Here is a 26,009-nt window from a genome sequence, read left to right on the forward strand (position 1 = left end):
GGTGCTACAACGTGACTGCATGCATTCACTTCAAAAAAGACTTAGACGTGAATAGTTCGGAATTTTCGGTTCAGCTTATATTGCTCTTGGTTAAAGATCTGAAATGCTCAAAGCTGGAAATTCAACTACCAGTACTACATACAAATATGTTAGGCTATCAACCTCATGAAGGAAACCATCATCTTATCCATAACTCTTCATCACCTCTACAAAACAGAGTAAAGAGAGAATCTGACTAAATGAGCAAGAGTACTGGAGAATCCCCACCTTTTCCTCCAGCAAGTAGCATGTACCTACTTGAGAATGAAACGGTAGGAAAGAGGAAAAGAGACAACACCTCAGGCAGTAATGACAGACCTGCCTGGTCTTAAAGTACAGGCAGAAACTGTCAAGAGTTCTGCATCTCCGACCATGCACAGATTTCAGCTTTGCTAGCATCCCTGTGTTCAGAGAAACCTCAAGGCAGGTGATCTTGATATTACAAAACTATTATATAACATAGATACTAAACAGCTGTTTTCTCTACTAAAAGGGGGGGTTTTGTTTGTTTCTTGGATAATATTTTTCTAGTTTTTTTTCTCTCAACACACTACTAAGTTAAAAATCATGCATAAACAACACCAAATACACAAGGATCAATCATTCAAGTTTTTCAATGTCTCTTAATGAGATTCTGAGTGTCAATCACTACATTCCTGACAAACTTCAACTTACTACAAACATTAAATAAATCTTCATATTCTTGCTAAGCACACAAATGTTCTTGTAAATAATGGCCTCTCTTCAATTTACCTCTCAGTATTTTCTCTCTCCCTCTTCCTTCTTATTCCTTCCAAATACCCAAACTCCCTTCATCACTCTGTTCTCTTTCACTTACATCTGAATCACACCACCTAAAATACGCAATTATTCCCCTATACCTGTACTATCATTTACAACAGAGATACATCATTACAGGCTCTAAAGGCCTATTCTTACTCTTTTTTTCTCTATTTTTTTTCTACAGAGGCTAGGGAGGTTCTTGTTTTTACTCAAACTGTATGACAAATCAGGAAAAAATTAAAACTGGCACTATTTCAGAGCTGGTCTTGTTTACCGCTCCTCCCACTCACAGCCATGTAGAACATATATGGTAATGAAATGTCTCCTGGTGCAAAAACAGTAATATGGGACAATAACAACAGAAAAGATTTTATAGCACTTCTTAAAGTGATTTAACAGCTGGAAAGAAGGAGAAACAACTAACAATATGGGACTAGCCTGCTCCCAATGAACCACCAGGAAGCATTGCACAAACTACTGATGACTTCTAAACTAAAGTTTAGGGCACATAAGCTAAAACCTAATTAGGACCTCCAGTTAATACGCTCAAGACCTAGGTAGAATTTTAAAAAATTAAACAGTTTTGATCTTATCTTTACTTATTTAGAAAGCTATTCTGTGCACAGATTTGCGTATGGAGACTACTAACTTAACTATCACCCTCCCTATTATCTAATAGATAAAGAACTTTCTCAGTTTGGCCTCAAGGCTGCCTTGACTTCTGTAAGCAGTAACAGCTCCCAAGGGATTACTAGTAAAAGCTACAGTTTACTTCTAACTTTTTGTTTGTTTTCTTATGGTGGATGGGGAGGCCAGAGGCAGGTAGTATATGGAATGCTAGACCAGCTTAACTTCACCTGGAGCTCTCCCTTTACTAAGGGAATTAACTTCTGGCTGTTTGAAGACGGCTCTCCATCTCTTTGCTGGCTGCGTGGGGCCAAGATCTCACCCTTGTCCTCTAATAAATATACATACATGACAAAACTTTTCCCTAAAACAGGGAACCTTTGTGCTAACTGAGACTCAAGCTTCAAAAATAATCTTGGAGACATCTGCAATTTGCCTTTTATTTTGCCTTCAGTTAAATAAAAGTTAAAGTCATTTTGCAGCTTAATATTTGTCATCAGTTGGTAAAAGTAGAGTCTCTGCAAAAGCTCACAGTGACTGGAGAACTGGAGGAGACAGTAAGAATCAAAGCACTGGATACTGAGTTTCAAGAATAGCGAAGCCTTTACAGAATTGTTTACTCAGTAAACAATCATAAACATTGATTTATATCTCTAAATAACCACTGATTAAAGGAAGAAGTAAGTACTGCTATTATTTCAACATATAACAAATCGAGCACAGAAAAAATGGAAGGTCAGTAAGGGAGTCATAATTAGACTTTAACAGTTAATGACTTAAATCTTTGCTCCTTATTTTGGTAAGCATAAAATAGCTTAGTTGGTATAGCCTAATCTCTACACAAACAGTAATTATTTACTTTTCGCCACACATGATTCATAGACAATCCTCAAGTAACCATCAAATCTAAACTACACTTACCCTTGTGTGGAACTTACCCTTGTGTGGGTGCGAATATGCATCTTCAACCCATCATTCTTGCTGAAAGCTTTGTCACAGTACGGACACTGGTAAGGACGTTCACCTGAAAACAAGAATAGCATTAGAGCTATAAATATGGCCTCAGTATATGAAGGCCTTGCAGCACGGTTATTTGTCAAACAGAAGTAATTTCTTTTTCTGGCCTTTTGTTCACACTCAGTTCAAACAAGAAGATATCTAAGCATTAGGAAAATTACAAATAAAGGTCTACCCAGGCAGGATGCAAGGCTAGATCAAAATATTACTCTTTGCTGAAAGAACAACAAAAAAAAAAAAAAAAAAAGAAAACACCTACTGCCCTTGCCCAAACCACATTCTACAGTGACTTACACATGGTCACTTTTATAGTTAGGCATTAACTGCTCCCAAATATTTCTTCCGTTTCACATCTGGTCATTTTTAGAGCCCTCTGGGTGTCAGAATCCCAGTGAAATATAAAGTCTACTCTTTTTTAATACTGTATCTGAATTAACTGTTAGAAGCTAGTTAATCAAAACTTCCTGCAATTTTTGTGTCGCAATTTATGATTGACATGGAAGCAGAAGGATCTCAGCATCTCCCTTCCAGCATCCCATATCTTAAAGGTATTTAGTTTAATGCTCCATTAAACTGGTGCCATTTAGCATCGATTTTCCCAAACTCACATAAGTGTAATGTGGATACTGAGCTGTTGAGAATCAGAGTGAAGAGTTTCTAAGCTAGCTCCATAATTTGGAAGAAGGGATAAAGCTTTGTAATTTCCCAAGGACATTTTAATTTTTAACTCTTTAGGCAATGCACTGGAATCTGAGTCGATTGCCTCCTCTTTCTGTAAACAATGCTTTAAGAGCAAATACCAGGTTGTTTCTAGTACAAAAACACAGTTTAACAAATTAAGATACAGTAACTATTTTTCTATTAACAAAATGGAATTGTTTCTACACAAACATAATGCTGAAGGTGTAACAAACCTTTATTTGAAAATAAAGGTTAAGCAAAGCCTATTCTAAGTCAATGCACAGCTTTCTGCTCATGAAAGAATCTTTGCATGTATACAGAGATTTAACATAGTCCAAATGTCAAACACTTATTAACACTCATACTCAATCCTGGAAAATAGGCAAGTAAGATTAACTACATTGTACAGTTAAAAAAAAATTAAGACATATTTCACTGATATGCCAAAGATCAGAGTGTAAGAGAGTGGCAGTAACAGAGATAAGCGTTTAAAGTTCCACAGTCCCTAATAACAGGGATATTCATCTTGACTTGGAGAAAGGAAGCCTCAGTCCTCTTCTCATCTTTACTTCGCATGAGGTGTTTCTCCATGATTGCTCAGAGGGAAGATACTGGATGTTTTCTTTCTTGAGAACAAGATGTCAAAGGATCAAAAGAAGTATGTAATGAAGACAGCTTAGAGAAACAACTCTTCAGAAGGACCAACTGTGAATACAGTACAGCTGATCAATGGATAGTTACTGTTGTACATAAAACCTAACAGGTTGTGTAGAGATTTGAGGGCACCTGAGATTAGATGATTATTTAAGCAAGGGGATTAAAAAAAAAAACTATTTACTAGATAGACTATTCTGTTCTTTTCTGTCTTTTATTACTGTTTAGATAACTCTGTTAATGACAGCAGCAAAAAACTGTGTAGCAAAGTACTTGTGAAATACAAATATTTTTCTCTCTTGTATTCTGCCTTCTCTCAGAAAGCACAATTGTGTGAATTTGGCTCTTTTTTTTTTTTTTAGGATGATGACAACAATCACTGTGTTATAGCTGTGTTTTCATTGAGCAGTTTGAAATACGATACTCTCTCTCATGGCCCTCGATGTCTTTAATCCATGCCTCTGAAATTCAAACACTCCAACAGTTGTCAGTACTCAAATATTTAATTAATTCAGCCGACATTTTTATGTTTTAGGGCTTTTGAATGTAGAAGTTAAAGCTTTCAGCAGTTTGTAAGCAGATGAGCGTTGACAGGTAGGAGTTGTACCCCTCCTCCCTCTCTCCCCCCATCCCAGAGTCTGTTTAAAGAGAAAGACTTTTGCTTTCAAAGGATGGATTTGAGCTTGTCTGAAATGGATTAACAGTGTCCTTCAGAAATTAACCATGGAGACCATGGTACTTGATGAGTAAGGCCTTAAGACCTTTCAGCAGATGCCAGTAGAGGGCAACAGTATGACTCCACATCAACATGTTACACCTGAAAAAGACTGAATTCGAGCAGCTGTTACATACTGTAAATTTTCAAAAATTGTTCCAAAACTCGAGTTCACTACGTAACACAGACTGCAAGCTCTGTCTTGACACTGATGTTTGGTGACATCCTATTTTTCTAAATTATATAAACAACTTCTCATACATTTTTGTCATTAATAACTGTCAGTAAAACAACTTAAAAGATGACCCCAAGTAATTTTACTATTGCTCTTATTTTTTATGTGATTTCCTTTCGCCTAATCTTTGTAGTCTGTATGCCCAAAATAGATACAAGTGCCCTTGTGCTTATATGAGTAACTGTTTCCCCTGTACATACACATCTTTTAAATGTGTAACTTATATTCTACCTCAAAGAGTTTTAGGATTTTACAAAAGTAACTGTGGGCCACTTAAAACAAATCTGTGCTTGCAACAGCCAAGTTCCTTAGAATAAATTTCTTTGTCTGTCTGTAACCAGTCCAAAGACAAGTTTGTGCCACTGTGTAAGAGATGTATGGATATTTATAATTGTTTTTAATAAAAAATAACTTGTATTTTTAAATTATTTGATCTGTGAACAGGAGTAAGATTCTCCTCATTTGACATCAGTCATGTGAAAATATAATGTCTAAATTTAAGTAGTTTTTCTGAACCCCGGTGAAATTAAGGATAAAAGAATGTTAGGATTAATTGCTGTCTGGAAAGGGCCTAACTTTGTTGCCTGTATAAGAACTGAATAAACTGCCCTGGGTCAATACATCTTTTTCTCTATTTACTCTATCAGGAGCCTAGGCAGCTAATTCAGATTAGATGTCGGAACTTACGGACAGCAGATTTTGGCAAGATTATTACAACCCTACTTATAAACGTCTCTATCTCTGGTAAAAATTAATCTCCCTCCTTGCTTCAGAACTAGACTAGGCAAACATTATTCATGCCACCAGTCAGTTGCTCATAAGAATGATCCCAATAACAGATTCATCAGTGATACTACTGGGGAAGCAGGTGATCCCCAAGAGAAGTCTTACACAGTCTAACCTCCTTTAAGCCCTGTAAGATAAACAGGAGCAGTGGATCCTTTCTCTAATACTGTGAGATACAAATGGCATAAGATGACAACAGAGAAAAACAGATTTGAAATGACTGCTAAATATATTCCTCCCACACATGAGGGTTTGCTGAAGTGCAATGTTTCATACAGAACTATTGCAAGTGTCCACAAATGACAGGGTTTTGTGCTTTGACAAAGTTTAGAATTGGCGCTAAGAAAAACTGGAGAGCGAGTGCGATGTGATAAAAGCTCCTGGGAAGGTGACATTATCCATCAATGCTTTCACATTCGTCTGCAATCAAGCAAAGACCAACAAAAATCAATTATAACACCTGCAATATTAAACTTCAGATCAACTCATGCACAATAAATACTTGCAGATTTCCAGATGGAAAACTTCTCTGATAAGAAAAGGAATGGATCTGTTACGAGGAGATTAAAAGTAAGAATGACTAAGACCACCAAATGAAATGTTGTTGCAAGTCATGTATCTCTATCTATTTCTCTTGTCCTCACAAAAAGGAGTTACTAAGCATCAAAATGAAAGAAAGCTACTTCCCTTACGACAAACTACAATTTCATCTTGGATATACTGCTAGAAGCATGCTTATGAGATATAGTGTCAATGTGTGATAACATCATACTAAGAGGGAGTGCACCTGTAGGTAAAGTTGTTGATGCTGATTAACAATTATGCCATTTGCAATCTGCATTTTTAGGTAAATCTATTTTTCTATGTAACAATTTATAAAATATAGAAATATCTTTATGTTTGGAGGAAATGAAAAATCCTGACCAGGGGTATTGTACTGAAGTAAATCAGTGCACCAGTTTTTTACTATAATGCTTTTTTATTGCAATCAGTAGTAGAGTAAGTTTTCAAAGGTATAATTTCACAAAGTGAGTGAGGGTGGTTGGTTGGTTTTTTTAAAATTTGATTTATATAAAAAAATATGGATAATGTGGGGGAAAAAAATCTTTTAACTTCCAAATACACTACCAAGCCTTAATCCTAGCTCTTCACATTTGAAAAATATCTGAAAAAAGGCCTGACCTTCTATGTTATTGTTTGCAACTCTGCCGTTAAACCACAACTGAGACTATGATCTGTACTTTTCACTAAAACATTTCACCAGGCTTTCTACTTTAGTACAGTATCAAAATCCAGTAGGCATATTAAATACTTCTTAATTTGACAGCTTGTCCAGTCAACATGCCCAGAAGTAATGTTGTGAATGTAATAATAACTAAGAACAATTGCTATCATTAAAATAGCAAAACATTCAAGTAAGACAGAAGTAATAAATGCTATGTTTACCCTCGAGTTACAGCTGACTGTCATGTCCCTGCTGTTCAAGAACAAACTGCTCAACACATTAATGGCACTTCTGTACAAATAACCCCAAATTAATAATCCTTGGATAAATTGCAGGGGATTTAATATAATTCAAAGTCTAGACATTCTACTTCCAGATTTTGTACGAATAAAAACAAAGCTTTTAACATAATAAAAATAAATTGAACCCTAATACAAGGATTATGAAAAACAATTCCATGATTGAAAACCATATGGGACTTTGATCTGAAAACATGTCATGATAGAATTGATATCCTTTTTTCTAAAGTGTGTACATCTCTAGCTTGAGATCACAATACCTACTGGACCTTAATGTAGCATAAAAAGTTAACACCAGATTCTTCCATTCCAGTTCAACTCAGGACAGTTTCCTATGAGACATTTGCAATCAAAGGTGCCATAAGACAGTATTTACAGTGAGTTTAGCACCCAGATTTCCCAAACTCAGATAGCCCTGGGAGCAAAACAATTAAGAAACAAAACCAAATACACATTAGTTCTTCAAGAATTCAGTGGCTACAGCTAGACATTTAATAAAAGACTTTGAGACACATATAATCCAAATTAGTCATATGGGTTGCTATTTTCACACTGTATTTTGCATTCCCTGTAGTCAACTTAGCCACAAAAAAAAGCTAATTACAAAATCAGGCAGAAACCTGATATAAACACCAATGTTAGTGATTACTTTGAAATAATGACCTCAGGTAAGATCAACCAAATATGTACTTTACAGGTGACAAATATATTCCCATCAAATGAGACACATGAAACACGCAACAAATAAATAGTCCTAATCTGAAGAGACTGAAACGAAAGTGTCTGAAGATACCAACAGAACGAAACAGAGAAACAGAGGCATGGAGAAGATGGTCAATAGCATGCAAAAGTATGCATTTGATGAACTATTACATTCAGTTTTGGGAAGAGCCTCATTGAGTTCTTTCAAACCATATATGGGCATTACACCCATTTAATTCTGTTAAATCTAGAGTCATATTTACCATCCCCAGTCCCATGTGGCTTGCTTAGTCACTTGTATGCAATTCTCAGGTGTGTATATTAGCCTTCATGTACGAATTCCCTGGCTTTCTGTCTTAATGGGAACTAAACTGCTGTATTAAGGAATGAAGAATTTGAATCGTACAGCAAAATTATCAAGGGGTTTTTTTATACTTTTTAATATGTCTATACTTGGTCAGTAGGGGTATTCAGCACCACTGGTCTAGATCAACACTCACTAACATCAGAAAAAGACTTATGACATTGCACTGAACATCAGATCATGTGCAGTGTAAGTAACTTAAAATGAATTGTTTTCTTTGGTTTTCTTTAAAAATCAACAACTAATTATGGCAATGTTGTCCGTCAGAATCTTCCACAGACCATTTATCATCTTCTAAATATAGTTCCTTTTCAGATGTTGAACTACGTATTATAAGGATTAGAAGATTATTTCTTAAAAATATATATGAACGTATTAGTTCAAAATGTCAATTTCCAGAACAGTTATGGTAAAGTACAACCCTTTTTAAAGGCCTAACTTAAGACTGGGGTTGGGGAGAGGGGAAGAAGAGAGACTCCACCATCACCCAACTGGAAAGAAGGCAGTTCACCTGGGGAGGAATTTGGAGGCAAGGGGGCCATCTGGATCACACATGCAACACTCCATACCAGGTGATCAATAGGGCAGCCCAGAATGGGAATTGCAAGAGGGCTTTTTTGGTCAGAGATAATCTGGGGTGATGACAGCATTCAACAGCAAGTAAGGATGGGCAAAAGGTTAACAGATATAACATAATTATAATCTGTGACATATGCTTTAGAACATTATCTGTTCATATAGAGCACTTGACAGCTTTACACATTTATCCTCAGCTGCTGTTGCTCTGTATATGGTGTTTCCATCAAATTAAAAAGGAAGTTTGTGTCCTTAACTGTACAGAATCCAGTTAATGTATTATACAAATATGTAAACACAAAGAAACCTAAGATACACAGAACTGAATTTCTCCCACATGAAAGGAACTTCATTAGGAATTAAAATTAAGTTAAATAGGAACTCAAGGAACCAAGTGATTTCAAAAAGAACTTAAATTAGAAAATGCCAGCAAACCAATTATTGAATGAGGATTAAATATTCACATTTTAAGAAAATATTCCGTAAGTTTCACCACCTTGGTGTTATACAGCATGTGAAATGACCCTTGAGAAAACAAACACTTCTTCAAAATAATAAATTTCCTCTTGCGTAGAGGCAGCAGTTTTCTAGATACTGAGTAGCATTTTCAAAAGCATTTAATACCCTAGGTCTCTTAAGCATTTTTATAATTTTGACACGGGATTCTAGGAAAGAAAAATAATAGGACAGTAATCAAGAAGCTTGGCCAACTGCAGCAGCTAGCTGCTCTCCTTACGACACCTGGACTACTCTTAATCTGGCCTATACAAAATTCTGGTCTGCCTGATTTTCAACCATTAAACACTCAAAATTTAGCACTCTAGAAGGTACAGAAGTACACACGCAGGAGTAGCTTTCTCATGCCAAGAACCAAACAACTTCATGATTTGAAAGATAAAATACTTGCGGACGTCAGCTGAGACAAGACCCAGAAACACCAAATATACATGTAATTCTACACTCATAGTCAGCCAGATAAAGAAAAGGATAGCTCTTTGACTGCCCTGAGGAGAACAGTCCTGTTGCCTGAGAGAAATGGAAAACCAGTGCTCAGGCATGGGTCACTTAGAGACGTTTCTTACACATTCTTCATTTTCACCAACATTCAAACTTGGCAGACTCTGAAGACAAGAGATTAAATATTTCTGCTTTTTTTTTTTCCTTCACTGATTAACACTAAGCCTGTGTATTTTTGAATGCTTTCTAACCAAGCTCCAAATACTTGTGTATTTTCCAGGCACAAGGGAAAACTAGAATTGCTTTTATGTAAGTCAACCAAATGCATTTCCCGTTCACTAAAAATGGCCACATATTTAATAAGAAAAAAACTTGAATGCTATTCTTTTCAAAATAAGGGAAAACCAGATTGCTTTAACCATTTTTTTTCTGTTAATACTTTTTCTTGTAAGTACTTAGCCATGTCTTATTCTTTGAGACACAGAAGCAGTATTTTCACAGCTGAGAACGTTTGTTTTCTGCAAAATTTTGGGTTTATTCAGAGAATTCAGATTACCTGTAGTTAAGACCAATAGTCAAAATGTTTGTCCTATCTGGTCCATAAAAATTATCATGATATAATTGAGGTTTTAGCTATTTGTAACTAAATGAATTATAAAGACTAATAAAGGACCCTACAAAATAAGAAGGCTATCTATACAGTAAAGCATGAACTACCATCATTACTTACAGACTCTCATCAGTTCTCCAGTGGCATTAACATTTTAGTTACAAAAAAACCCCGACACACTTACTTTAACGAATAAAAAAGTTTCATTCTTTGCATCTATCAGTGGAATTAAGCAATTTGGTTTCCCTATGAATGGAGCATTAACATCTATGACTTCAGTGAATCCCATGGTCAACCAAATCTTTTAAAGTATATGCATTAATCAATCAGTAATTCATTTGATCTAAAGATGTCACTAGCATTCAAATAATCTATCCCTTATAAGAACATTTCTTCATTCATGGAAGCAGACAACAAGAAGCTGACAGCTGCATGAAACTTTACAGGTACTTTTAAAGATTTAACTGTTGTCTGGAGATAAATAGGACAATGATGTATAAACTGAAAAGTTTAGAAATGCAGAATCATTACCTTTGAGGCCTTCTGCAAGCTCCTTTTTAAATTTGGTAGATAAAAGAGAGATCATTTATAAGTTATTGAATAGAAACAATCTATCTGTAGACATTTGCAAGCTGTTCACTGACTAGATACAGATACATTTTTTCACATACTTCATTGTGATATGAGAGGAAGTTCCTTCAAGCTTCCCTTTTATCTTTTTTTTTTAAATGTAAGAAAATATAAATTACTTATAAGGTAATTTGCCAGAATGAGGATCCTGGCTCTACATTATTTGTTATGTACATAACCAAACAGTTGCCTGTTTAGCTAATAAAACTTTGGAGACATATTTTACACAGTAATAAACAAGAATTATACTATACTTCAATTCATTAATTCCTTCAACTACTTTGAATTCTTACGTTCATAGATGATTGAACTACTGTTAATAACCAAAGATTTTTATTATAACTCCACAACTAATATTTTGTTTGGTTACTCAGGAATTTTTACATGACAGTGCAAAATGTGGACCTACATTTTTCATATAGTTGGACCTTAAATATGAATTTAAATACGCTCAAATGCCTAGCTAATCAAATTGTAGAAACATGACTACAATGGCAAAGTTAGGACCATGATGTAACATCAGGCTCTCAATGCAGAGGATGAGAGACATCTCAAGAAGGCAATCAGCATCTAAAGCTATAGGCGACAAGGATGATGAAATGTTTTCATGAGCTTATAAAACAGTTTTTAGTTATGGAAATGGAAATTGAGAAGGTAAGCTTAACTCTGTTGACACAAAGGATATGGAAGTCCATGGTCTGAATGCTTTTTGCTGTTTTAATGTAATCTCTTGGTATTACCTTTTATTCACATATATAGAAGCAAAATTACAAAGAACCTTCTCAACTCGTACTTACAAACGTACTTACAAAATAAAGCCGCTTTTTCCACATACCAGAGAATATAACATGTAGGAATGCCACATTAAGTCGTGGCTTTTAAATGGTATAGAATAGAAACATTAATCTTTTCAGAAAAGATTTAAGACATACGTAAAGTCATAGGTATCTTAATGGCTTTTTATCAGCACTTCGACTAAATGTGACGGAAAAAGCAAAATAAGGTTACGATTTAACCTATTTTTGCATGTGTAAGCATTTTCTACAACACATGTATGGTCATCAGTTGTCCCTCACCAGTCCCTATGTACTGGAGTAGGTAAAAGACGGCACAGGAAGTATGGAATTACAGTTAAAATGCTCAATTCTCTTAACTCAAAAATAAATTAACCTGCAAATATAAACTACCTCATAATAACTTTCATTGTTCCACAACTTGATGCACTACATCCCAAAAATGGAAGGGATTAGGAGACAAGTAATTAGAAAAGCAACAGTGTAAATATCAGACAGATAAAATGCATGTGTGTGTATATATATATATTACATAGGCACACACAAATACATACACACAAGACAGCAGTTAACATATTTAAATACCTATGTATAAGGCAACTGTGAAGCTCCACAAACCACAGCCACAGCCAGTACCTATTAACACTGAAAGTTGCTTGAAACTTTAGGGAAGTAATTAACCTCCTCGCCCCCAGTTTTCAAGCCCAAGGAGCAGACCATAGAATTTCTTTTACAATTTATGAACAAGCCAAGGAATTTATATTACAGTCAGAGGATTCTTTTGCTGAATTAACCCCAGCTCCCTCTGACCTTAAGAAGTCATAAACCAACAGGATACAGCAGAGGGAGAATGTGCTATAGTGTTTCAGCCGACCTACAGAGCGCTGTCTCTGTCACGCCAAGGCTGGAAACCCAGATGATGAATTACAGAGCAATATGCTAGGTTCAGATGCAAACATCAACCCCTTCCCTCTATACATGCACATGCGGACATGTTCACTCACCCCAAACCAGCTCGATTTATGTAAAAGGCCAAGTAGTGTTAGGGCTCATTTACAGAGCCTCACTCTAAGATAAAAGAGGGAAGAAAACTGCTTATCGAGGAAGCATGCATACATCTGTGAGTAACAATATTTAAGAACACATACTGCGTATTAAATAAAAGCCAAAACCCCACTGAGCTTCTCTTTTTGTATATGGATTATTAAGCATAACAAAAATACAATTCCAGAGCAGAACCAGGATGGTACCCAAGAACCTCGACTTTTATAAAGAACAGCTTTATAAATAAAAAAAAAAGGATAAAAATTGATCCACAACTCTCTTTAAAAGAACTCTGCCTGGCTTTATTTTGGAAATACAGAACAAAGCCTCTTATACAAAGTAGCTAATAAAACAAAGTCTACCTTACCACGTGCACAGAAAATGGGATAACACAAACATCTGCACCAGGACCTCAAACCTAATCAGCCGTAATCACAAAGACATGAAGGTCTTTGCAATTTTTTCACTTACAGTGTACTGCTTAGTTGCACCAAAAGCTTAGCCGCAGCTGAAGGCTTATTCACAAAGATGAATCATCTCTTGAAAATGGACAATGGCTGGCTGTTTCACTTCTACCTCAGAATGAAAAGTGATACTTTGAAGTCTGACCAAAAAAAAAAAAAAAAAGGAGGGCACAGTTTTGAATTGATTAATTCAAAACCACAGAATTTAATAGATACCAAGAGCATGAAGTATTCAACACTGCAACATTTAGAAACTAAATATGCATCACTGAATAAAATAAGTTTGTGGCTCCACTGTTTGATGAACTAAAAATTTCTTACTGCTCAGAAAATCCCTGAAAAGTTGTCAAGGACTTTCAAGATGCAGTGAACTTTATTAATAAAAAGCCATCAAATGAGTACTCAACTTTTTTGTACTGTCTGCAGGTGGCATGGATTCCCTTCACCAACTACCCTTACTTTCTTTGAAAATGATGCAAGCTATTCCTCAGAAAGCTATGCTTCCTCAGACCCACCGAACACTGGACAACAATTTCCTCTTGTGATTAGTCTGCATGCATTACGATCGTGAACAACTTGGCTGAAGTCTTCAGCTACAGCGCAAGTCAAAACCACCTCTCCAGAAGTACAACATGAATATAACTATGGCATTTTCTCACTAAATCTCACTTAAGATATTTTACCATATAACTTATATATTTTTTTTTAAACCACAAGTCACAACTTAGTGGCAACTCCCCCCCCCCCTTTTTTTTTTCCTCTCCCATTTCATCAGGGTAATCAAGAAATAGTCAGGAATCATAATAGAATGACATCAAAAAAAACCATGAAAATGTTTTTCAGTTGATTCTCACAATGAAGGATGTGAATCACAAAATTACCCACCAAAAATGTGATGGAGATGACAATAGCAGCTAGACTGGAAGAGGAAAGGATCAGAGTTTATTTATCACAGGTCATTATAAATTAATTTAGCAAGGCATTTTTCCTGAATTACTAAGTCTCTTTAAAATGAGTGCTATCTTTTTAGGTAAAGAAAGAGATCTTGAAAGTTTCCCTCCTTCTGCAGTGTTATGCTTTCATAAATTGTTTTCACACTGTTTATTCCCATAATTCCAACCTGTATCATGTCCTGGCAAGGTAGTTTCTCCCACCGTGTTTAATTTACAAATTTACTGGAAATCTTCAGTGCCTTTCTACTTCAACTAAGTTCAAAATGTCGTAGTTTACTGTTTCTTGTATAATAGTGGCTACAAATTTTGCAAGGCTCTATAGGCAAGGTTAGAGGTCTCTGGTGTGTGGTTTCATGAAACTCATCTTAGCCTAACTCCTAAATTTAGGAAAGCCTGCTTGAGAGAGCTGAAACATTAAGTGTAACTGGTAGCAGCACATGTATGAAAAGCATTTTCACTCAGACAGCTATAAAGCATTTTCCCAAGAGCTATCTGCACTATCAACCTGAAAAACTAGGGCCTTTCTACTCTGCAAACTGATGTACACAGAAAACATACCTAAAGTAAGGGCTTGTGAAGTAAGAAAAAACATAAGCACCACACTAGTAAAGGTAATAAAGCAGACTTGCCTGCAAAAAACATTGGAATGTGAATCCAGAGATTTTAATGAAGAATTAGAGTAACATTTTGATACTCCTTTAAGCCGAGGGGGGGGGAGGATCTATAAAAGTCCTAATTTTCATGAAAGTCTAGTACGCTAAAATACCAGAAAATTAAAGGGTAATGTAGTTCCTCATGGGATGGCAAGGTGAAAGTAAAGAAATATGCATAATTAAAACAGCAAAATAACTTCATGGAAAAAGTTAACACAGATTAGAAATCAAGGCAGTCATATTCCTAGAAGCCTGGACTGATGTGCTGAGTGACTAACGATACTATTGAAATGCTTCCTTTTACTCCTGTCTATCTGATACATTAAATTACAGCCCAGGTGGGCAAGTGGCTGGTCCTTCCCAAAGGCACAGTCCCCAAGGGTTCTCTAAATCCTCATACCACATGCTTCATGAGTGTTGGGGGTTTTCTTCTTCCTCTTCTCTGCATCTTCAGGAAGTCAAAAAAAAAGAAGAGAAATCCACAGCTTACAGTACAGAAGACTGAAGAGAAAGACAGAACAGGTGGGATTGTGCAGGAAGGACTTTGAAAGGAGTTGATAAGGTGGAGTGGTAGATGAAAGGACAAGAAGAAAGAAGAGGATTGGACAGAACTGCTGCACTGCGATTCTGGGTCTTGCCAGCTTTGACCTTCAGTGTCTTTCGTGTCTATGATTACACAGTATATGTGAACCACCTGAGCAGAATGCATATATGTATATGTTTTTATACAGCTGCTATGAAGGATAAATGTTCCAAACGTGGAATTTAGTAAAGAATAAGAGCTAAAGATAAAAGTCAGTTTTAGCCTTTTATCCTGACTGCAGGACCAGGATAAGAATTTGCTAGTGTCTACAGCAGTCAAATCCAAAAATTGCAATATATCAAAAACTAGTAAAACCTGTAATCTTAACAGGTGGTCTTGATAGACGGAAGTGATTAAAACTTTTCCAAACATAGTAGAAATGACTAAAAACACCAATTCTGTCATCTTCCTGCAAACGCAATTTGCTTATGCGAAGTGAATGGAATGTCATAGGAAGGCTAATTGTTAACTGATGCTTTGACTGCCAAAGGCAAACCTACACTATTTTATGTTGGAAACAAATTATCACAAAGAAACCCCTTTCAGTTGCCTGCCACTTATCTGAATGAAAGCGTAAGCTCACAAAATGAAACCTATCGGCATCACAGCATGACTAATTTATTTTCAGTGTATTTACAGAAGCACATATATAACATGATCGGGAAACAGTAATGCAATCTGCATGGCAATATAAAATAAGTTACATAACTCAGACCCAGGAATATTAGGAGATCAGCAGAATGAGTCAGATGTTGCAATACAAAATAAATTTTGAGTTAAAGCATACTCAAGGTAGAACATTCTAATTTGGGTAACATGCAGGTTGTGATAAGGTCAGAAGTTACATTAATATGACAGAGTTTCAAAACACCTTAGCAGCCACAGCAATGAATGAACTCATATTGTATGTATATATAACTATTCATATATATATATACACACACATTCATACATAATTAGTTGAGAATAGAATCTGGTTTTAACACATTAAGCAGGTAAAATGTCTGAAAAAGATGCTGTGTTAGGCCTACCTGTAAATTTTCATTTCTGTCTGTAGATAGACAAATTGTGGACATACTTAGAGATACCTTGTTATATAGATCTAGAAAGCCTTCTCTGTTCATTACAGTAAACAACACTGTACCTGTATGGCTTCGAATATGAACTCTCAGTGTTCCATTGCTTGCAAACTTCTGTCCGCAATATGGGCAAATCTTCTCTTTTTCTCCTGTATGAGTCTACATGGGGTGGGGAAAGACAAGAATGAAAGCTTCAGTATAGCTTTAAAAGAAGTGAAATATAGAATATTTTAACTGTATTGACATTGACCACTATTGTCTCCATTAACTACTTTATTTCATCACATCAGACGAAGATTCTACGCAATTAGCTACTGGTGTTGTTTTAATTTTCTTCTAAAATTTCTAAACAAATCTCATTATCAATGGCAAAATAAACTACCTTTTCAGTTCCTAAGTTTACTATTTCCAACATAGTTACTCTTAAAAATGCCCAATCTACCTTTGCATATCTTCATGATTGCAAGAATAAGACACCTATTTTTCAGTTTGATATCTGTGATAGTGGTTTCTAAAACATATAACTTGGTTACCTACTAAAATTAATCTCATAAATGGGTCTATTTTTTAAAAGCTTATAATTTCACAGAATTTTATTACATTATGAAGTGCAGTAAAAATAGTTTCCCCAACCTAGTATAACTTTTCCTGGTGCAAACTTGAACTGGACCTTTAAAAGGTGTTTATGGAGATTTGTGCATATGATTTCTGACTGCCTCATATGAATGGAACACAGCCATCAGTTGACAGACAATGATCTTTCAAAGTGCAAGTTCTCAGTGATTTCAGTCCACACAAACTGTATACTGGAACCTATCTAGTTTGTAATAAATGCTAGAACCAGATTGCATTTAGAGAATTGATCACGAGAAGTATACTGTAATTTTCACTAACACTAAATAATACACTGAGCTTGTCTTTTGAAATCAAGCTTTTAAGGCTAGAATGCCTTGCTGATATAAGAAGAATTATTTCAAAATGGAAAAAAAAATAATCACAAATTCTCCCATCCAACCTCTGTGGTCAACAGCAATACCACCTTGAAGTAAGTTACATACACAGGTTCTCATAATTTTTCACACTGTACTTTGAAAGCCCAGTTCTGAACTGAAGATTTATCAGCCTATTGAATAAATTTTCCTTGTAACTGTGATTGCTCTTTTAGTGGAGAATTTTGGATTACTTCATTTATAAGTGTTAATTTAAATGGGACAGGAAAGATAACACAATTATACGTACAGCTGCCAATTTGGGTTTCAAGCTTTGCACATGACTCTCTTCAGATAGGGAAATTAATTCTTATTTTTATGAAAGACATTGAAGTGATATAAAATTCTTCATGACATCATAAAAACCTTATCTCACATAGTACATACTATGCTGCAGCTGAAGGAAGAGTAAATGAGATATCAGGTCAATACTGGACAGACTTGCACAGTTTTCATTCCCTGACATTAGGGATATGAACATTAAATCCCTCTTGATTAGGATAGAGTTTTTTAGAAATCAATTATATCTCTAACAGCAACATTGGGGGATACCAGACAGACAGCTATTAATTCACTCCAAACAACCAAAAAAAAAAAAAGAAAAAGGATTTCCAGGAGCAATACATTACAACTACAAGGCTCACAAACATACAGCTAGCCTTAGTCTGACAGCAGCACAAAGCAACAGTAATTACAATTGAGAAAGAATGTCAAAGAAAGAATAGGGATAAATGATAGACAGAGGCTGCTTTCCATTAAAATACAAATACATATAAGTATATGGCCATTTTTAACATGAAATAGTAAGTCATACTGAATTCTTTAGAAAGGAATCTGAGGAACAGAAGTTTAAAAATTTATGCAGAGCTCATCAATGATTCCAGGTAACATTTTTGATTTTTGGATCTTACGATCCATCTTTGCAAGATCCTTCACTAAAAGTTAATGTCAAATCAATTTATCAGTATTATAGGCTAGGTCTGTTACTCAAGTGATTAAAACAAGTAGATAAGGATGAAAAGGATTGTGTGTCTGAAAAGCAGTCTTTTTCCAAACCAATCAGTTTGTCTGATGATAGATACTATGCCTTCCTAAAGTCTTGCTCCCCAAGAGCATGATCAGAAACAAATTGCAAGTCTATTTTGTATACCCTTTATTTTTGGAGTTCCTTAGATCAATGTATTCAGGCTTGAAAAACAAATGTGCTTTAATACTCCTTATTCTAAAGGTAATATAAGAGAAGAGAGGAAGAGTATTCTATATTATAAAGTTCTTTCTCTATTACAGCAAATTTCAACTGATTTCACAAACTGCAGAAGAACTGATAAACCATTGAATCTCAATCATCTTATAGTACATGTACTGAAATCTACAAACAAGGCAATCCCATGTCATTCCAGTTCTTCTAAAGTACAGGTGAAAATGTTCCACTAAGTGTATCTGGGAGAAATACATCTTGGTTATACAGTTATGTCACTCAATCACAAGAAACTTTATTTTCCAGCAACTATGATTACTAAGTAACTTAATGCATATTAAATATGAGACAAGCAGCATTTAAAACAGACTGAACACAAAGACAGACAGCAAATGCATTAACATACATTTAATGGAAGATCAAGACCTTTAAAAGGCCACAAAAGAAACCGAGGAGACTTTGTTCCTAGTTGGTTTCATTACATTTTGCAATCTGTAAACATGTTAAAAATCAAACACACATTAAGGAGGCAGTGCTGTCCATTACATTAGAGAATTCAATAGTCTGCTATCTGCCAATAACTTGATTTAGGCTCCAAAGATGCATGCTAGTTCCCACAACTGTAAGACATAGTAGTGTTGAAGAGACATTGAAAGACTCCCTTACATTTTTTCCTCAATTTTAAATACAGATTTGTGTTGTAATGCACAGTACTCACCATAATCATGTGCTGAAAATATTGTACCCAGTAACTCAGTTACACTCAGTTTTGTTATCACAATTTTACATGCATATATGAAGTGCAGACTATATGGCAGATAATAGATGCATGAGGTTTTTCAACAAACTCTCACAATCTGCATTTGGTGGCAACACCTGAGCTGATTTTCCTCAGCTGATTTGTTCTTGATTCAATTATTTTCTTCACATTTCTTCCCTGTAATGTAAATCTTACCTCAGGCCAAACTAGTGAGCAAGCTTTCTTCTGAAGTTTACCTCAATTCCATTGCAGAGATCAGTGGAAAGGAGTATGGTAAGAGCAATGCAGCAAGTCCCATCCTGCTATACACCTGATGCTGGAGTACCTACACTGGATTGATACATATGCACCCGCTGCAGATTCTGCATGCCACCAATAGCCCCACTGTTGCAATAAGCATTTTAGAATGTTAAGCACTATCACAGCTTTCTACTAAAAAGCCAGAAATACAGAAGCATTTGGGGATTTTATGTTTAGTCTCAGCCTTAAGGGCACAGAAGGAATGAGTATGATAGAACTGATTCTACTCACTTTTTTATGACTCTTGAGGACTGAGGGTGTCACAAAAGCTTTGTCACAGAGATCACACTTGTATTTCTTATGTCCATCGTGTACAACTTGTATATGAACATTTAATGTGTCCTTCCTTTTGAAAGTAGCATCACAGTGATCACACTTGAAGGTCCTCTCACCTTATAAAGAGAAAAACAAGCTTTAAAGATACCAGATTTTTGTGGAAATACACTAATGCTTATTGTTTCAGAAAAATTAATAAAAACAACAAAGACAAATGAAAAGCTGGGTCCTGAGAACAGACAGAAAAGAAATATCACATCAGGTGAAAATGTCATTGGGAAATTAAGAAAGTATAAAGTAGTCATCACAGCAACATAGCCAGAAATGTGATTAAATTCTATAGCCAAATGTGAAATGGCAACCAGTGGAAATGGGTTCCAGTGAAACGGACCACAGGTTTTATCAGCACCTCCAGTAACAGACTCTTTTTATGGTAACAAGCAGAAAGATGAAATAGGCTTCATATTTTGAAACTTAAATGGTAAAAGGCATCTTCCTGAATTTAAAAAAATTCTCAAAACAAGAAATACTTGCTTTGAGTAACCTATCTCATTCACATCAATACAACTCGTACAACAAAGATGAAGTAACTTTCAAATGTTATAGCAGTATTACTATTCAAACTGTGGTGATGTGGTTGAAGGTTATGGCAGAGGCCAGGCTAATACTACTAATAAGTTTAAAATTCAGTGAATTACCTAAGAGAGGGGAAGAGACATTGTATTCTGAAAATCTGCATACATCTTTTGAGAGAGAGGGGGGAAAAAAAAAAAAAGGATGTGATTCTTCAGAGAAATCATTACTATGAACCTTCTCTTCATCACTACTGTGAATGCAGAGAAATATTCTCTACTATTTGTTAACTTCTTGATTAAAATTACAAGTTAAACATCTGCAACATGCCATTCATTCACAAATCTGCAGTCTAAACTGGAAATCAGGTGCCCACATCCCAAAAAACTTTCCAGGCAGTTACATCACGAAGAAAGATCACCATCATCTAGGGACTATCCTCCACTTTTTTTTTCTCCAGGACAGAGGTCTGATCTGCAGCCTCCTGATCCATATGAATAGGATATAGACTAGTATAAGCACAAGCTACTTTTTCCAGTAGCAATGATGTACATGTAGAGGTGCACTTATTTCCTTGCTATAAGTTATTAAAGGTTAAAATCATCCCAGCCTTGGTCCCAGTACAAAGGCTAATATGAATGGAAATTGATTTCAGTATGCTGCATATTAAAGCCCATTTGATGCTACATATTGGGGCACAAACTTTTTTCTTTATTATATAATATACATGTAATACATTTAAGTGAAGCTTATCAATACAGTGGTGCCTCAAGTACCCTCAGACATTCCAAAGACTAGATAACCTGTTTCTCTTTCCCATAAATCAACCATAACTGCCCCCCCTCCCATCCCAAACCTCTCATACTCTGTTGGTTTGGAAACAAACGCGGTTTTGTCCTGGATGAGACAAGAAGAATATGCTAAAAGGTATTAGAGTGTAAGTTGTCTTATCCTAAAATACTTTCAGTGTAGCTCTTCAGAAAAATTTTCGAGGTCAACAGGGATGCAATTCAATATGCTGTTACGTGGAGGTTTAACACTGATACTGCTTCTAACTGTTCAGTGAAACTCTTCAGTCCTCATCTTGGGAACATGAGACTACACTGCTAACAGAGTGAAGTCATTACTATTTTTACTAAAGTAACATGCAATTTTCTACTGCTTCAACAAAGGAAAAATATTCAAGTAATTTCTTTTAAAAGTTACTTCTTATAAGAACTTCTAGGCTTCATGGATTTTTTTTAAATTTTTTTTTTAGGTAGTCATTTGTTTCTTTCTGTCTCTTAATAACTTAGCTCCAAGTCTGAAAACAAATTGAAAAAAAAATGAAGCAATACCAGACATAATTTTAACAAATTGCCATGTCTTCTGAAGTAAGAAATATTTGTATGATTTCCATAAATTTACATGATATCATTGTGGTTTAAAGACAAGATTCGACATTTGTTGAGTTTCAGGAGGATTTGTCCTTTTTATTCTAAAGTTTTATTTGCAATCATTCCTATCATTTTCAGTACTGCACTTCTATTATGATTCAAAAGGATAAATGACTTTCAAACAACAATAAAAAATAATAAGGTAGTAAAAGATCAAGCAATTTTCAAATAAAAAAACTCCACAGTCAGGGAATTTCAGAACTAACATACTGTTCAACCATATCTCCTCTGTGTGTACACATTATAATAGTCTTCAACTACATATAGTTTCAATGCCAAGTATGTATTTAGCCAAGTCCTGGCTTCAGTTTAGCAAATTTTTTCAACATGCAAAGTAATGGGAAGCCTAGAATTGGGTTTTTTTTCAAATATTATCCTGGATGAAATGCCCACTTCTGCTGACCCCTGTAGAAGGACCTAATTAGTATTTCTCTTACTAACAAATATTCTGCATGTACATTATTATTCTGGAAAGCAAAAATATAAAAAGGATGATGTCCTTCTTAACAAATGCAATCCTGTTCAATGCTTGTCTCCGCAATCCTAGACAACTGAATGATGCAAGCAAAAATGCTTCGGGTTACTCATTCTTGTTAGCCAGGTCTCTTACGGCCTTGTGGGCCCATATTAGCCAAGTATGAGCTACCATACACTTATGCATCATACATCCTTCCTAAACACTACAGCTGAGAATAAAGGGTTAGCTCCAGCCTTGCCAATGACGTAATGAAAACACAGATACTAAAAGTATTATCAGCAGCATGCCTAAGAGAAAAAGTTTGTCTGACTCTCAGAAGACAAGTTTTGTTTACACCGCTAGGACCTGGGGAAAAAAAAAAGAAGAGTTTGGACTTATTTTAATTATTTGTTAGTTAGACATATTTGATCTTGAATTTTGAAAGTTATATTTATGACGCCTTTTCCAATTTCAGGACAGGAACACCTGAGAAGTAAGTTTATGACATATCATTTTTTCAAGTAAATTAAGTTTGTAAAATAAAAATTAAGTTATTCTACATCATTCTGCAGAGTGCCTGCTTCTAAACCAACAAGGGGATACTGAATTTAAAAGAATATACAATGTAGGCTGAACTTCAATTTTTCCTAGAAGTTTCAAGCTTCACAGACAATTTTTTCTTTCCTACAGCACAGAACAGTAAAGTCAGCCAAATACATTCAGAGATTCTGTTTTGTTTCTCTCCTTTCTTTATAGTAACAGGTATATTTTAGTGCTATGAGAGGGACTATCATCCAGCTGTAGCAGGACAATGCCTGTAATTCTGAGTTATTTCAAGTATGAGAAACTCATTATCGTGGCAGCACGACTTGTCAGTCTCAGAGTTAGGTCATGAGAGGAAGAGTTCTACATTTCTTCACTGGGAACACAAGCTCTTCTCAGAAAACAGCAGAGCCCCTTGTTTTAATCACAGCCTTGAACTGAAAACTGTTTATTCTTCAGTTCATCCTAGTAATGACTTTCACTTTTCACTTTGCTATTGGTCTGTCAACACTTCTTTTATAGGACTACAGGCAAAAGAGATGCAGTATGACTAAAAAAGCTTTGCTTATATTCTCCTGTATTAAGACCTCCTTGTTAAGTTGGTAATTTTTTCCATAGAAAAAAAAAGGGTTAAAAATCTTCCCTGTGATTAATAAAAATACCAAATAATATTGATTTAAGACTGACTAATTTTGGACAAAGTTTTAGCTAAGATGACAGAAGTTACCACCTTCAAACACCTACTCTGTCCCTCAGCAAGACATGTCTCCTTTTGCACAAGGAAGACTGACTAGACAATGTCTGTGCCACTGCAGTTCACAGTCTGATATATTTAATACTTGCTTAAATAGTGGTGGTTCAGGAATGCCTAAACCGGCCACAAACCACAAGCCTAACTCAAAGACCTCAAATTTCCTGAGCTCCCATACTCTTGAAAAAAAGTCAAAGTATATGTTTTTAGAGAGATCTTTACCAAGGTCTACAATTCTGCGTACTGTGAATTACTGTTTTTTGGATATCCTGCAAATGTTTGGTTCATTAGAATACACAGGTTTTTAACTTTTCCCCCCCAACATTTTTAAAATTTAATATTGGAAAAAGATTTTACAAAATCCAATGCTTTGTGAAATTGCAGAAGCTTTGAAAGGTAATTGTAAAAGAACAAACTAAACATGCCAGTCTAATAATTCATCTAACAGAAACACTGTTATACTGGATTAAAAAAGGAAAGGTTTGGGGTTTTTTAATTATACCAATGTAAATATTCCCCAAATCAAAGTACTGTCTTCTAAGCTACAAGGATTTTAGACCATGAATATTTTCTAAAATCTAAATTGCTGACATTCACATGTTTGAATGGTAGTCTAGGGCTCTGTAAATATTAAAGATGGAGAAAATTCCACCAAAAATATATTTTTATACAGTCAGTTAAAAAGCAGTACAGAATGCCAAGAACAAGTTACTCATGAGGGAGAAAGGCCACAGCATTCCTCTGGGCTGCTAGTTCTATGCCAGAGGCAGGAAGCATTAGCCTAGACTGGCACAGGAGAAAGAACCTCAGTTTCAAGCTCTAAACCGGATTACCTACCAAAGCTGACTAAGCCACCAAGAAATCTCTGCTTCCATTTCTCCTTTCTTAAAATGGAGGTAACAGTATCACACTTAATACAGAAAGAAATCTCTTGTCATTATACCTCAAATCATTGCTAGATTTTCTACAGCATATTTGGATTTGCATTTAAGTGTATTTAAAGACAAGGTTCGAATTTGGCTCTGAATTTTCTAACTACGTGGGGTTAGAGTTGAATCTTAATACTAATTTAACATAGCAAGTTGCATATTGGAGCAAGGTACTGTATGTCTGTTTTTCTCAGTCGAATGTGAGAACTGAGGAAGTTGTTTTTCCTCTCTGACTTAGCACTTACTGTTATGGATTAACAGATGTCTTTGTAGAGAGAATGGGGTTCGGAACAAAGCTTTGCATTCCTCACACTGGAATGGTCTCTCTTCAGAATGGGTCTGCAGATGAAAGACAACGTGTCAGAGGAAAGGCTCAGGGAAATCAATTAGCTGTCATTACAGTAATTATAGCTAATTTTCTACACTGGATTCAGGAGGGGATATCATAGCAATTTGAAACATCAGGGGATAAAGAATTAAAACAATCATTCTGCCATTATCCAGAATCCTGAAAGTCAGCAGGGCAGCTACCTAATAAATGTACCTTCCCAGACCACAGAAGTGTTATGAGGTGTGCATGTAAACAGAAACAAAAATAAACAATAACCAGGAAAAAACCTACAAGCTCAGTTGCATTGTTTCAGCCGTACTAACACTGGCCTTAAGTACTTACTAATATGAACAAATGCTTTAAACACATGTACACAAAACCCTTTTTCTCAGTTAAGTTGGAAGGTAAAACTGATCTGATTATCTCAAGATAGCATGTAAAATTTGGCAAAGAAAATCTTTCAAATCCTGAGACTAGTTTTACATATCCTTATTTCAGCTTCTTCTATTAAAAAAAGGAAAAAAAAACAAAATTAAAAAAACCATAGGAGCATCAGTACAGAGATTCTTGTTTGCTGTAGAAAAATTAATTGAAGCTGAGAGACAGCCTCAAAGCCATAAACAAAATAAAAGGCTAAGCTTGGCTGAATCCCTCAAACTGCAGAGTTACTGAAGCAGGTTTCTTTTCTGGAGCTTAGGAAACATCCAGCTTCATTTACTTTTGTAAATTTCAAAGCACTTTCCCTGTTTCCTTGTGTTATTAAGTGTTGTCCAACTGTAGATAGTAAATTATTCCATTCAATTTATCTACCCCATTTCCTAGTATTTTTGCAACGGAAAGCAAGTTTATAAAGCATCAGTATCTAAACATTGTATTAGCTCACAAGGACCTTAAGTAGAAGCTGCAGTGCGAAGAGGAAAAGGGGATGGACAGTAAGTGTTTTATAATATGCATGAAATTAGATAAATCAGTTAATTTTGTAGACTAAGGCTAAAT

General features: G+C 35.4%; 1 protein-coding gene across 2 annotated transcripts in view; it reads right to left on the reverse strand.

Annotated features, from left to right (window-relative positions):
- Positions 1-26,009, reverse strand: part of PRDM5 (PR/SET domain 5) — an 87,366-nt gene that overhangs the window by 15,681 nt on the left and 45,676 nt on the right. For both annotated transcript variants that reach the window (XM_059826952.1, XM_059826951.1), the window contains exons 10-13: positions 24,928-25,021; positions 19,949-20,109; positions 16,536-16,629; positions 2,388-2,473 (exon numbers count right to left, since the gene is read on the reverse strand). In XM_059826952.1, the coding sequence (XP_059682935.1) occupies positions 2,388-2,473; positions 16,536-16,629; positions 19,949-20,109; positions 24,928-25,021 (435 nt within the window). The remainder of the gene's footprint in view (positions 1-2,387; positions 2,474-16,535; positions 16,630-19,948; positions 20,110-24,927; positions 25,022-26,009) is intronic.

This window comes from Gavia stellata, chromosome 19 (genome assembly GCF_030936135.1).
Source record: "Gavia stellata isolate bGavSte3 chromosome 19, bGavSte3.hap2, whole genome shotgun sequence".
Classification (NCBI taxonomy): domain Eukaryota; kingdom Metazoa; phylum Chordata; class Aves; order Gaviiformes; family Gaviidae; genus Gavia; species Gavia stellata.